This window comes from Ursus arctos, unplaced genomic scaffold, assembly GCF_023065955.2.
Source record: "Ursus arctos isolate Adak ecotype North America unplaced genomic scaffold, UrsArc2.0 scaffold_30, whole genome shotgun sequence".
Classification (NCBI taxonomy): Eukaryota; Metazoa; Chordata; class Mammalia; order Carnivora; family Ursidae; genus Ursus; species Ursus arctos.
In genome coordinates, this window is record NW_026622986.1 from 30,906,817 (window position 1) to 30,922,009 (window position 15,193).

At 38.0% G+C, this 15,193-nt stretch overlaps 1 protein-coding gene across 10 annotated transcripts in view; it reads left to right on the forward strand.

The window, feature by feature from the left end:
* PRKCQ (protein kinase C theta) overlaps positions 1-15,193 on the forward strand; it is a 169,236-nt gene that overhangs the window by 82,477 nt on the left and 71,566 nt on the right. For all 10 annotated transcript variants that reach the window (XM_026478723.4, XM_048219454.2, XM_057304676.1 and 7 more), the window contains 2 exons: positions 2,836-2,996; positions 6,753-6,926. In XM_026478723.4, coding sequence (XP_026334508.1) covers positions 2,836-2,996; positions 6,753-6,926 — 335 coding nt within the window. The remainder of the gene's footprint in view (positions 1-2,835; positions 2,997-6,752; positions 6,927-15,193) is intronic.

Sequence of the window (15,193 nt, forward strand, 5' to 3'; positions counted from 1 at the left end):
TTTCTCTCTCCTCCTTCTGGGATCCCTACAATGCGAATGTTATTATGCTTGATGGTGTTGCTGAGTTCCCTGACTTATTCTTGTTTTTTATTATTCTTTTTTCTTTTCGCTGTTCCGCTTGGTTGCTTTCCATTACGCTCCCTTTCAGATTGCCGATCCGTTTTTCTGCATTCTCTAACCTCCTGTTGATTCCCTCTAGTGTATTTTTATTTCAGTTACTGTATTCTTCAGCTCTGACTGGTTCTTTTTTTATATTTTCTCTCTCTTTGATGAAGTTCTCACTGAGATCATCCACTGTTTTCTCAAGTCCGGGGTATGTCTTTATGACGACTATTTTGAATTCTTTATCAAGAAAATTGATTATCTCCATTTCATTTTGCTCTTTCACTGTGATTTTGTCTTGTTCTTTCATTTGAGATATCAGTCTCATTTTGTCTATCTGTGTTTGCTACTGTGTATTAGGTAATTCACTACATCTCCTGGTCTTGAAAGTAGTGGCCTTGATGAGAAGAAGTCTTGTGGTGTCATGAAGTGCGATGCCCTGGTCATCAGAATCAGGAGCTCTAGAGTTATCCCTGGGTGGGCTGCATGTACCCTACTGGGGAGGCTGAACCATAATTACCTTCAGTCCAGCAGGCTGCACGGACCCACTTTGCCTGCTGTGGGTGCTCAGGGCAGGGTTTCTTCCCCAAGCTGTTGAGAGGCCTGTCTGAAGCCACTGTGGGGTTGTTGGTGGACGGGGCCAGCAGTCAGCCTATCTAGAGTTAGCCTTTCTGCCACAGCTGCTGGTACCCTGAGGGGCAGGGATTGCTCCCTGCACAGCGAGCTGAGACTGAGTTGTTGGAAAGAGGGGTGCACTGGTGTGTGAAGTTATCTCCCCTACTCCCCAGATGGGGAGTCACTTCGGAATGGTACTGGTCCCTATGGGCATTTCCTGTGGGGTGTGGTGGGGCAAGAACTGCTCTGGAGAGATGTCTGCTCAAGTGGGCAGGTTGAATGGGGCAGGTCCACGGTGATGGCTGTGGCAGGGCAGGTGGTGCTAGCAAGGTAGCTGGCTCTCACAACCGGCTGGCCATCTAGGCTTGGGAAGGGGAAGAGAAACAGTGCCCACCAACAGTTTTGTTCCCAGAAAAATCCCCTGAAGATCCCTGACCCTCCAGCACACGTTCTAAGATTAATCCATAGATCTCCTTCACGTATACCCCAGGCATTTTTTTAAACTGCTGCTTCCGTGCCATCTTGGGCCAAGTTGTCATGGTGGTTCTTTACATTCTGTATCGTAGGGACTCGGCTTCCTGTCACCCTCCTGCTGTCCCCAGAGTTAAGGCTGCTGATTTTTAGAGCTCCCAATTTTAAGCCCCACTGGTTTTCAGAGCCAAATATTATTGAGATTTGTCTTCCCAGTGCAGGCCCCCATGCCAGGGGCGACAAATGATCCTCTGGCTTCTCTGTGCTTGTGGTGTCCCTCCCATTTGTGGCTAGTCTCACAGGGGTTTGTTCCCAACTGCCTCTCTACTCCTCCTAGCTTTTTAAATGTGGCTTCCTGTCTGTAATCCACTGTGGAAGGTCTGTTCTGCCAGTCTTCAGGTCATTTTCAGTGTTAGTGCCTAAATGTAGCTGTTACCTGGTTGTGCTCATGGAGTGAGGTGAGCTCAGGCTCCTCCTTCTCCGCCATCTTCCCCATGAGGCCCCGTGAAATCTTTTGTAGGCCCCAATGGCATAGAGCAAAGAAGCAATTACTGTTAATTTATATAGAACAATTTTTGAGTATTCCCAGACCCAAGAAATCACCTCAAGCTTTTCTAATAGCTTAGAACACGTGTTGCTAGAATATTCGACATCTAGCACAGATGCTCACACAGTTCAGAGCTCTGGATGCTGGATGCTGAGCTGCCGAGAGCTCAGGGGCGCTGCCTCTGCTGGCTTGCTTCAAAACCAATGCTGAATAGTATTTGCACTTTTCTTTTTTCTGTAAAAGAAAATCCTCTCCAGATTTTTTTTTTCGGTTAGCAAAAACAGGTAGTCATGTAGATCTTTCATAAAAGCGAAGTGGAAAAGCGAACTTTCAGAACATGGGGGATACCTGTATTTATTTTCTTGGACTGAGGGAGAAGATAAAAGGTAAATCTGGAGATTGAATGTGAGAGAAATGTCATTATTCCTTCCACAAAGATGAAACAAAATTATGTGATGTGATAAAGGTCCTGTTGTAAAATGGCAGTCATATCACAATATATAAATGTATCAAGTCAACGTGTCATACACCTTAAATTAACACAATATGATGTGTCAAATATATTTCAATAAAAAAGAGAAGAAGTATTATAAGGGGGGGTGGGAGAAAGTTTCTAAAAAAGTTTTCTGCACTTCCTCTGGCATTGGGTGAGGAACGAATTGGCTGACTTGAATACAGTGAGGGATGATGCAATTCAGATCTCCATCAGTCCGCTTTCCGCTTCCTCGTCCCTCACATGCGACATCACGTGATTCCACTGTGCTCGTGAGCCACGTAAATAGCTGAGAACCATTTATCCTCAAATTTGGTGAAAATCTATGTTCCATGATTTGACATGATTTAAAGTGCTCCTTTGCTTTGCATATATGATCATTTGCTAGTTCAAATATGTTTCTTAATATGAAATTTTTCCCAGTTTGTTGGGTAGATAAGAGATAGAGTTCATGCCCCAAATGCCAGGCTCACAGGGGATCTTTCTTCCCATTTTTGTGAATGGAGCCTCAGAGTGGGAAGTGGAAGGGAAAGTGTTCTCTCCGGATAACTAGAATGGTCCTCCACTGTTTCTTGTTTACTTTTAACCACTAGCTTGCTGTTTTCAGAGCCTCAGGGAATCTCCTGGGAGTCTCCCTTGGATGAGATGGAGAAAATGTGCCATCATCCAGAACGTGAACCGAACATAGAAAGACCATCTGTACATATGAAACTAAAAATCGAGGATTTTATCTTGCACAAAATGTTGGGGAAAGGAAGTTTCGGCAAGGTATGATACTATACTATAGAATTCCACAGACCAACTTAGAGAAATTGAAAAGCAAAGCTCCTGAACTCTTGGGACCAGAATTGGTTGTGGGTGTGGAGAGAACATTCCTGGGCACTTTTTGACAGGGTAGAGAGGGGTCTGAATAAAAAGGAAACCCAGGAACTCTAGAAAGTAGTGGCCTCTGCTTCCTGGGAATCATTGTTCCCAAGCTGTTTTGCTTCAAAGATGTGCGTCCCACACAATCATGAGTTTGGTGTATTTGGACATCAAAGCAATGAGAACCTGCCTCAGCCAGTTTCTGTTTCTTACAGGTTTTTTGGTGGTCATTTCTCTTTTGCTCTCTTCTCAAACTTGAAGCGTTACTTTACTTTGAATGCAATTTTTTTTTCTCTATCAAATGTCCTCAGTCTTGTATTAGTTTGCTAGGACAAATGTAACAAAGTATCACAGATTGAGTGATTCAAACAGGAGTTTATTTTCTTACCATTCTGGAGGCTGGAAGTCTAAGACCTAAGTGTCGGTAGGGTTTTTTCTTCCGAAGTCTCTCTCTTTGGCTTGTAAGTGGCCATCTTCTCCCTGTGTCTTCACATCTCCACTCTGTGTGTATCTGTGTCCATTCTCCTCTTCTTATAAGGACACTAGTCATGCCGGATTGGAGCCCACCCTAATGAACTTATTTTAACTTGATTACCTCTGTAAAGACCCTGCCTCCAAATACAGTCACGTTGTGAGGTCCTGGGGTTTAGGACTCCAGCATGTAAATTTTTCAGAGGGGACACAATTCAGTTCATAACAAAGCTGTAGCTTGAGAGTCATGAGAAAAGTTTCACGGGGAAAGTCCCTCGTCTAGATCCTTCCTGCCGCACACTCAAGTTATGGGCTGTCTCTGTCAGTCACAAAGGACAAGAGGAAAAGGAGGGAGATGAAACAATTTAACGAGCAAGTATCAGTGACAGAAAAAAATTTTCAAGCTAGTGAATGTAGGGAGGGATGCCGTGGAACATGAGCCTTGAGATTATTCTAGATATTAAGGATATCTACTATATTAATGCCACTCTCAGTTGTTTTATTCTTGGATGAAACTCCTAGAAAATTTTAGCCAGAGACTGCTATTCTGTAAATTAGTGCATCCAAAGCTAGCATTATGCTCCACACCTGCTCACCGGACTTTGGCTGGAAACTCACCCGGTTTATTTAATAATAAACTATAATGCAACCGAGCATCACCACAGCTGAATGACATCATGCTACAAAATGGGTTTGGATTTAAACACCAGTGCATTGCTTTTGGCAAACTCTGTTCTGCCCTGCCAACTAGCTGATATCCATTAATTCTTTTAGTTCATTTCCACAATAATATGAAACACAGCAGGCTCATTTGGTGTTAATCTGTTAATAGGCAATTTTATAGCTAGTCTTCATTATAATTTAGCCTCAATTAATGTGCAATTATATAACCTGTTACCAAAAATTGAAAGCCCATTATAGAGATGGAAATTGCCTTTTCAGCTTCTTAGTTTATGGCTGGTTTGGGGATGTTTTATTGAAAGAAACAATTACCAAAAGAGCACTTTTAATTGTTAATGAAATGTTTATCTTTCTTTGTTCCCATGTGGGTTTCTATATTTGAACAAGGTTAAGAAGAAAGACATTACGTTAAACCTACAAGCCTTAGTAAAATATCCCAAGGGACAACTGAGAGCCTCAGGCATCCCCTGTTCTTTGTCCAAAGCAGTGTGCCCCTTGCTATCAGGACCCTGAGTCCCTACAGACTGAGAAGACTGAACCATGGGACCCAAAGAGAGGAGGACAAAGCACCAAAGCAAAATGGGATGGACATATTTCCCTTTCTTACAACACTGGGAATACTCCAAAGCTGCTTTTTCTTCTTTCTTTTGGCTCTAGATAGGACATAGGATCTCACCAAAATGGTAGCCTCTGTATTCTTATTCTCAATTTACTTTGAGGTCCAGAAAAAAAAAAATAGCATTGTTTTGTGGGGATATGCACATCATCCATTTACCTGCATTCTCATATCAGTTCTATGCCCTCTATCAAGCCAGCCACCCCAAAGCCGTATGTCTGTGCCATATTATTTTAAATACGGTCACACGCATTTTCAGTACTGGTTTGGTGTCATTGACTTTGACATTCCCTAAAAGTCAAGAAACAAATGACAAGTATTCTTTTTTTTTTTTTTTAAGATTTTATTTATTTATTTGACAGAGATAGAGACAGCCAGCGAGAGAGGGAACACAAGCAGGGGGAGTGGGAGAGGAAGAAGCAGGCTCACAGCGGAGGAGCCTGATGTGGGGCTCGATCCCATAACGCCGGGATCACGCCCTGAGCCGAAGGCAGACGCTTAACCGCTGTGCCACCCAGGCGCCCCCAAATGACAAGTATTCTTAATAACTGTCATTTAGAGAGCAGTTTGGAGTTTCCAAATCACTTTCCCACGTGGTATTCATTTGATTTTCACAATGGTCCTGCAAGTTGGAGAATGTCATGCCAATTCTCTCTTTTACACATTGGGAAACTGAAGCCCAGAGAGGTTAATTGGTTTGCCCACATTCCCACAGCTAGTAAAGCTCTGTGAAGAGAGACCCAAGCTGGAGTTTTCTGTGTCCAAATGCCATGTCCTCACAACTGCCAGTCGTCTGTTGCTGCATCATTTGCAAAAGCAAAAGTTGTAGAAACTCTCCATTATATGCCATCTGGTGTCCTTTCATATAAGATTCACGAAATCAAGTAGAAAAAGTAAATTTGGAATTAGATTTTTTTTTTTTCTGCTGAGTAGCTCCATGAATTTGAGCAAGTGAAGTTACTCTTTATTTTATTTTTTTGGGTGCTTTTTTAAAAAAATTTTTCATGCATATTCTTTATTTTTTATTTTTTTTATAATTTTTATTTTGTTATATTAGCCACCATACAGTACATCCCTAGTTTTTGATGTAAAGTTCCATGATTCATTAGTTGTGTATAACACCCAGTGCACCATGCAATACGTGCCCTCCTCACTACCCATCACCGGTCTATCCCATTCCCCCACCCCCCTCCCCTCTGAGGCCCTCAGTTTGTTTCCCAGAGTTACTCTTTAAACCCAGTTTTTGTTGTTGTTGTTGTTGTTTTGTTGCTGTCTGTCTTGCGGAGAGTTCTGAGCTAGGAATTAGCACATATAAAGTATAGCAGAGTATGTGACACATAGTGGTCCTAAATATGTCATTAGCATCTATGCCATCGGATGAAATGGTGCACACTCGTTAAGCATATAAAGAAACCTCTATTCCCCTATATTCTTTTTTCACCTTGAAAAACTGGGTAAAACTCAGAACTAAGTTTTATGCTCATGTGCACTGATGTTTCAAGTGTGATCCAATTCTCCTCTCTGCTACTCGCTCTTGCTCCCTTCGGTACGCATTTGGTCTCTGGGAATTTATATTAAACCTTTACTCGGGTCCCAGGGCAGACGGGTCATAGTTTTTTAAACAGAAGTTTTCAGGGACTGAGAATAACCCATCTAATTGTACAGTAGTTTTGTGGAACCCTTCGAAAGGTACAAAACAAGCATAAAACTACTAGGTAATATCCGAAAATCAGTGCAGTGCTCTATTTTGTCTCTATAGAGGGGATAGAGGGGGATTGGAGAAGAAATCCTCTTTTCTCACCCAACACAGATCTCTCTCAGGACTTTGTCTCTTCTTTAATGAGTGTGAGATCAAATTCTAAAATAAAGTTTCTTCTTACTCTTCCTTCTAGGTCTTCCTAGCAGAGTTCAAGAAAACCAATCAATTTTTCGCCATAAAAGCCTTAAAGAAAGACGTGGTTTTGATGGACGATGATGTCGAGTGCACGATGGTGGAGAAGAGAGTTCTCTCCTTGGCCTGGGAGCATCCCTTCTTAACACACATGTTCTGTACGTTCCAGACCAAGGTAAGCCTTCTGCTTGGACAACCAAGGAGCATGAACGCTTTCTTCTGTTGTTCTGTTTCAAGCCTGCACTAGAATGTTCTATCTTAATGTCAATACGAGTGACAGGGGGCCTCTGAGCTGCCCCAGTCACAGAAGTGTTTGGGAACTGTGCGAATCAGTCAGAAAATGTAGACGGCAACTAGGCCTTCCATCACGACTTGCCCAGCTCCCAGGAGATTCTCAACAAATGTTTAATGAAAGAATAAATGCATAAATATACTTAGATAAAAGAAAGAGAAACCAGATGATTTTTTTTTTTAAAAAAGCACTTAGTAATCATATATAGTATCCAAAGCACCATGGAGGATACGGAAATATATAATAATAGTGACTTACATCAGGAATGTCGTGCAACAATACGAAAGGGGCAGGAGTGATCCTTCTAACAGCGGTGACACTAAATCACCGAATGCAGACTCTTCGTCCCAGAGCTGAGAGAAACTAGAAATTGGAGTAGAAGTAGGTGGGAAGGGTCTTGGGCAGGGGAGGTGTGCGTGGCTCGCAGAGAAAGCAGGAAGGAATGACGGGATAATAAGCTATTTAAGAGAAGGTAGGCTCAATTTTCTGCGGCAAGAAAGAGTTTGAAATTTCTGATAATGAGTCAGAGAGATTTCCTCCCAGAAGTTTCCTCCTAGAGATCATAAATATCTGTCGCTACGTTACCAGAAGGCAAAGCGAGGAGCTCTGTCAGGTGCTTATAGTCTGCGTTCCGAATTGTCTGTGTATCCTGGGGTGCGTGATCTCACCACTTCTCTTGAAATATTGTGAGGCTTGTATCAAACTGCTAAATACACTTAATACCAGTTCTCGAGGAGCGTGATGTGGTCAAGCTTCCTCTGGTACTTTCTCCCTGTTGTTTGTGTATACACACAGATTATCTATCTATCTATCTATTTATATCTATATCTATATCTATATATACATACACACGTATGTATATAAATACATATATATGTGTATATATACAAATTTATATATTATACATAAATATATATATTTATATGCAAATATATATTATACATGAACAAATATATCTATTTGTATGTATACATTGTATGTATTTGTATGTATACATTTGTATATATAGTATACATTCATATATTTGTATGTATACAAATATTTATATTTGTATATGTGTAATATATAAATTTGTGTAATTGTATACATATATATTTGTGTGTCTATTTTGTATATATATTGTGTGTATATATATATATATATTTTTGCATGTAATTGTTTTTATATCTTATGGGAAAAGCTCCTATGAATCCTGGTTTGTAGAATATATATTCCCTTCTCATACTTGTCTATCAGAGCCTCAGGCAGTGTTTGCTACTTTTCTTCTCACAGGAGATGCTCTTAAGATTCCATGCAACTATAATGTTTTAGCGAAACCAGAGATGGAAATGCACGAGGAAAAGTGGCAGAGAATATGTACCTTAATGTAGAAAGTGACCGGCTCATTTAGTCCTTTTAGAAATAAGGGCTGGGGGGGGGGTGGATCTTGCATTTTACTTTCTCAAGGACACTGAGTTGTTTTGGAGATGTCCTGACTCATTCAGATCTTGCATGTCAAACAGAATAACCAGTAAATACCATTAAATACCACTGGTGAGTGTAAAAAGCAACAATTGTAATGAATGATGATTTGCTGTGGGAACATTTTGGAAGTTGCCTTTCTTCAGGGAATGACATTTACCTTTGCACACAAGCGAAGATCTTAGATAACATAAATGAACTATTTACTTTTCTGGGGAATTGTTATTTTTAGGAAAAGTTATTCATTGGCTTTGTACCTCCAAAGAGCCCAGCTGTTGAATGCCAGGTCATTCAGGAGATTGTGAAGAACAGTTATTCACCTGTTGGTTATTATTATTATTGTTGGAGTGTAATTGACATACAATATTCTGTTGGTTTCAAGTGTACATCATAGCGATTCAGTATTCTTATACATTACAACATGATCTCATAAGTGTAGTTACCATCTGTCACCATAGTTATTACAATACTATTAACTATATTTTCTATGCTAAATATTATATCTTGTGACTGACTTATCTTATAACTGAAAGTTTGTATGTCTTCATACCCGTCACCTATTTCACTCACCCCGCCAGTCCCTCCCCACATAGGTGACTCACAGTTTGTTTCCTGTATCTATAAGTCAGTTTCTTTTTTTTTATAATAATATTTTTTTATTATGTTAGTCACCATACATCCCTGGTTTTTTATGTAAAGTTCGATGATTCATTACTTGCGTATAACACCCAGTGCACCATGCAATACGTGCCCTCCTTACTACCCATCACCAGTCTATCCCATTCCCCAACCCCCCTCCCCTCTGAAGCCCTCAGTTTGTTTCTCAGAGTCCATAGTATCTCATGCTTCATTCCCCCTTCTGATTACCCCCCTTTCTTTATCCCTTTCTTCTCCTACCGATCCTCCTACTTATGTTCCATAGATGAGTGAAACCATATGATAATTGTCTTTCTCTGCTTGTATAAGTCAGTTTCTGTTTTGTTTTGATTGTTTTAGTAGATTCTACATATAAGTAGATCATACAGTATTTGTCTTTCTCCATCTGACTTATTTCACTTAGCATAATACCCTCTAGTTTGATCCATGTCGCCACAGATAGCAACATTTCATGTTTTTACAGCTGAGCGATGTTCTATTGTATGTGTGTGTATATACACACACACACAGACATACACACACCTCTCACATATTCTGTATCCATTCATCTATTGATGGAAATTTAGGTGGCTTCCATATATTGGTTATTGTAAATAATGCTGTAATGAATATAAGGGTGCATATGTTTCTTCAAATTGGTGTTTTTGTTTTCTTTGGATAAATATACAGCAGTAGAATTGCTGGATCATACAGTAGTTGAATTTTTAAATTTTTGAGGAACTTTCATACTGTTTTCCACAGTAGCTGCACCAGTTTGCATTCCCACTAACAGTGTGTGAGGGTTCCCTTTTCTCCACATCCTCGCCAATACTTGTGATGTTCTGTCTTTTTGATAATAGCCAATCTGACAAGTGGGAGGGGATTTTGATTTGTAATTTTGATATGCATTTCCCTGATAATTAGTGATGTTGAGAATCTTTTCACATACGTATTAAGCCATCTGTATGTCTTCTTTGGGAAAATGTTTATTCAAGTCCTTTGCCCGTTTTTTTAATCCAGTTGTTTGGGTTTTTTTTTAAATAATAAATTGTGTAAGTTCTTTATCTATTTTGCATACAACACCTTATTAGATGTATAATTTCAAGTATCTTCTTCCATTCAGTAGGTTCTGTTTCATTTTGTTGACGGTGTCCTTCACGATGCAAAATCTTTGTAGTTTGATGTAAACTCATTTGTTTACTTTAGCTTTTGTTGCCCTTGCCTGAGGATACTGGTCCAAAAAAATATTACTAAGATAGATGTCAAAGAGCTTACTGCCTGTGTCCTCTCGTAAGAGTTTTATGATTGCAGGTCTTACGTTCAAGTCTTTAATCCATTTTGAATTTATTTTTCTATATAGTGTAAGATGGTGGCCCAGTTTTCCCAATACCATTTATTGAAGGCACTGTCTTTTCACTCATACATTTTTGCTTCATTTGCCATAGATTAATTGACCATAGGTGTGTGGATTGATACCTGGGATCTCTGTTCTGTTCTATTGATCTATGTATCTGTTTTTTTGGCCAGTATCATACTGTTTTGATTACTATAGCTTTGTAATATAGTTCGAAATTTGGGCTTGTGATACCTCCAGCTTTGTTTTTCTTTATCGAGATTGTTTTGGATATTCAGGGTCTTTCGTGGTTCCATATAAATTTTAGAATTCTTCGTTCTAGTTCTGTGAAAAAAAATTGGTATTTTGATTGGGGTTGTATTGATTCTGTAGATACCTTTAGGTAGTACGGACATTTTGCTAATATTAATTCTTCCAACCCATGAGCACAGTATATCTTCAATTTGTGTTGTCTTCAGTTTCTTTCAGCAGTGTCTTATAGTCTTCTGAGTACAAGTTTTTTACTTCCTCAATAAAATTTATTCCTAGTACTTTATTCTTTTTGATGCATTGTAAATTGGATTGCTTTCTTAATTTCTTTCTGATAGTTCATTATTAGTGTATAGTAACCAATGCAACCAATTTCTGTATGTTAATTTTGTATCTTGTGACTTGATTGAATTCATTAATTAGATCTAGGTGTTTTTTGGTGGAGTCTTTAGAGTTTTGTGTATAGAGTATCTCATCTGCAAATAATGACAGTTTTACTCTTTTCCAATTTAGATGCCTTTTTTTTTTTTCTCGCCTTATTGCTCTGGCTACAAGTTCCAATACTGTGATGGATAAAAAAGAAGTGAAAATGGGCATCTTTGTCTTGTTCCTGATCTTAAAGGAAAAGTTTACAGCTTTTTACTATTGAGTATGATGTTAGCTGTGAGTTTGTCATATATGGTCTGTTATTATGTTGAGGTACCTTACTTTCATAGCCACTCTGTTGGTAAGTTTTATCCTAAAGGGATGTTGAGTTTTGTCAAATACTTTATCTGCGTCTATTGAGATAATCATGTGATTTTTATCCTTTGTTTTGTTAATGTGGTGTATCACATTGATTTATGGATGTTGAACTTGCATCCCTGTAATAAATCCCAGTTGAGAGTGGTGAGTGATCTTTTTAATGTGTTATTGAATTCAGTTTGCTAAAATCTTGTTGAGGATTTTTTAATCTATATTCATCAGGGATATTGGTCTGTAATTTTCTTTTTTGTGTGTAGTGACTTTGGTTTGGTTTCAGGGTAATGCTGGTGTTGTAAAATGGTTGTAAAATGAACTATTCCTTCCTCTTCAATTTTCTGAATGATTTGAGAAGGATAGGTACTAACTCTTCTTTAATGTTTGGTAGAATTCACCAGTGAAGCCACCTGGTCCTGTACTGGTATTTTGGGGGAGTTTTTAAATTATTGATTCATCATTAAAATTGGTCTATTTAAATTTTCTGTATCTTCATGAATCAATCTCAGAATGTTGTATGTTTCTAGGAATTTATCCATTTCTTCTAGGTTTTTCAATTTGTTGGTGAATAATTCTTCACAGTACACTCTTATGATCCTTTGTATTTTTGTGGTCAGTTGTAACTTCTCTCATTTCTGATTTTATTTTGGTACCTCTCCTTTTTCTTGATGAGTCTGGCCAGAGATTTATCAATTTTGTTTATCTTTTCAAAGAACCAGATTTTAGCTTCTTTAGCCTTTTTCTTTAAGATTGATTGATTGATCGATTGATTGAGAGACAGAGCATGAGAGGGAAGAGGGGCAGAGGGAAAGGAGAAGCAGGCTCCCTCCCAAGCCTGACAGGGGCTTGATCCCAGGACCCTGAGACTGTGACCTGAGCCGAAGGCAGATGCTTAACCAACTGAGATACCCAGGTACCCTAGTTTCTTTAATTTTGTCTATAGTTTTTTTAGCCTCTATTCCATTTATTTCCATTATGATCTTTATTATTTCCTTCCTTCTACTAACTCTATGTTCTGCTTTTTTTCTAGTTCCTTTATTTGTGAAGTTATATTGTTTATTTCAGAATTTTGTTTGTTTCTTAAGGTGGACGTGTATTGCTGCAAATTTTCTCTTAGAACTTCTTTGGGGGAGAGTCCCATAGATTTTGGAAAGTTGTGTCTCCATTTTCATTTGTTTCCAGGTATTTTTAAATTTCCCCTTTTATTTCTTTGTTGACCCATCGATTGTTTAGTAACATGTTGTTTAGTCTCCATGTTTGTGTGTCTTCCACTTTTCTTCTGTAATTGCTTTCTAGTTTCATGCTGTTGTGGTGGAAAAGATACTTGATATAATTTCATTGTTCTTGAATTTGTTGAGGCTTCTTTTGTGGCCTAACATATGATTTATCCTGTAGAATTTTCCAAGTGCACTTGAAGAGTGTTGTTTTGGATTAGATTTTCTGTACTCTCAATTAAGTCCATCTGGTCTAATGTGTCAGTGTTTTCTTACTGCTTTTCTGTCTGGATGATGTCTCCATTGATATAGGTGGTGTATTAAAATCCCCTACTCTTCCTGTATTCTTATCAATTGTACTGCTATCAATTTCTCCCTTAGGTTTGTTAATATTTGCTTATTACATATAGGTGCTTCTATGTTGGATATATAAATATTTATGAATATTATATCTTCTTCTTGGACTGATTCCTTGATTATTATTGTGTGTGTGTGTGTGTGTGTGTGTGCTTTCTAACAAACTTTGTTTAATGTCTATTCTGTCTGATAGTATTGCTCCATCCCTTCACTTTCAATCTGTATGTCTTTAGATCTGAAGTGAGTTTCTTGTAGGCAGCACATAGGTGGGTCTTATTTTTTTTTATCCATTCAGCTATCCTATGTCTATTGATTAGAGCACTTAGTCCATTTACATTTAAATTAATTATTGATGGGTATGGACTTCTATCTTGTTGATTGGTTTCTGGTTGCTTTTGCAGTTCTTTTTTTCTCTCTTCTTTTGGTATCTTCCCTTGTGGTCTGATGGTTTTCTTTAGTGTTATATATGGGTTCCTTTCTCTTTACTTTGTGCATGTCTGTTCTAGGTTTTTGGTTTCTCAGTACCGTGTGTGTGTGTGTGTGTGTGTGTGTGTGTGTGTGTGTGTGTATACACACTATCAGCCTGTATGTGTATGTATACACTATCAGTGTGTGTGTGTGTGTGTGTGTCCATGTACTTGAAGCTGATAGTTGCTTAGGTTTGTACACATTCTGAAAATACAACATCCCCCCATCTTGTTTTTGATGTCATATTTTATACCTTTATTTTGTAGTTATAATTGATTTTACTATTTTGCCTGATGAACTTTTTTTTTCCTTTTTTTTATAATAATATTTTTTTATTATATTATGTTAGTCACCATACAGTACATCCCTGGTTTTTGATGTAAAGTTCAATGATCAACTTTCATACTAGTTTTTAAATGGCTGACCCACGGCCCTTAGTATATAATTGCTTTGCCAGTAAGATTTATTCTTTAATACATTTTCTTCTTTTCAATTTTTAAAAATTTTAATTGAAGTATATTTGATGTATATATTATATTAGATTCAAGTGTACAACATAGTGATTTGGCAATTATATACATTATGAAATGCTTACAATGATAAGTGTACTTAGCATCTGTCACCATACAAAGGTATTACGATATTATTAACTGTATTCCTTACACTGAACTTTTCATCCCTGTGAGTTATTTTATAACTGGAAATTTGTCCTTCTTTATCTCTTTCACCTATTTTGTCCATCTACACAACTCCTCACCTGAGGCAACTACCAGTTTGTTCTCTGTATTTATGAGTCCTTTTCTGTTGTTAGTTTATACATTTGTTTTCTCTTTAGTATTCCACGTATAAGTCAAATCATATAGTATTTGTCTTTCTCTGTCTGACTCCTTTCACTTAGCCTAATACCCTCTAGGTCCATCCATGTTGTTGCAAAATGGAAAGATCTAATTCTTTATTTGGCTAATATTCAATTTTATACACACACACACACACCCCACTTCTTTAGCATTTATCTATTGATAGACACTTAGGTGGCTTCCACATCTTTGCTATTATAAATAATATTGCATTGAACATGGCGGATATTGTTTTGAATTAGTGTTTCCTTTTTCTTTTAGGTAAATACCCAGAAGTAGCATGAGGGTTCCCTTTTCTCCACATCCTCTCCAGCACTTGTTCTTTCTTTCTTTAAATTTGAGCATAGCTGACACACAAGGTTACATTAGTTTCAGGTGTTATTTCTTGTCTTTTTAAAACTAGCAATTCTAACAGGTGTGAGGTGATGTCTCATTGTGGTTTTGATTTGCATTTCCCTGATAGTTAGCAATGTTGAGCATATTTTCATGTGTCTGTTGGCCATCTGTATGTCTTCTTTAGAAAAATGTTTGTTCAAGTCCTCTGCCCATTTTTTATCCAGATTGTTTTGTTGCTATTATTGTTGTTTTGGTGTTGAGTTCTTTCTGTATTTTGGATAATAACCCCTTAGTGAATAATCATTTGCAAATAACTTCTTCCATTCAGTAGGTTGCCTTTTTGTCTTGTTGATAGTTTCTTTCACTGTACAAAAATTTTATAATTTGATGTGGTCCGAATATTTACTTTTGTTTATAATTCCTTTGCCTAAGGAGACAGATCCAGAAAAATATTGCTAAGGCTGCTCTCCAAGATTTTAC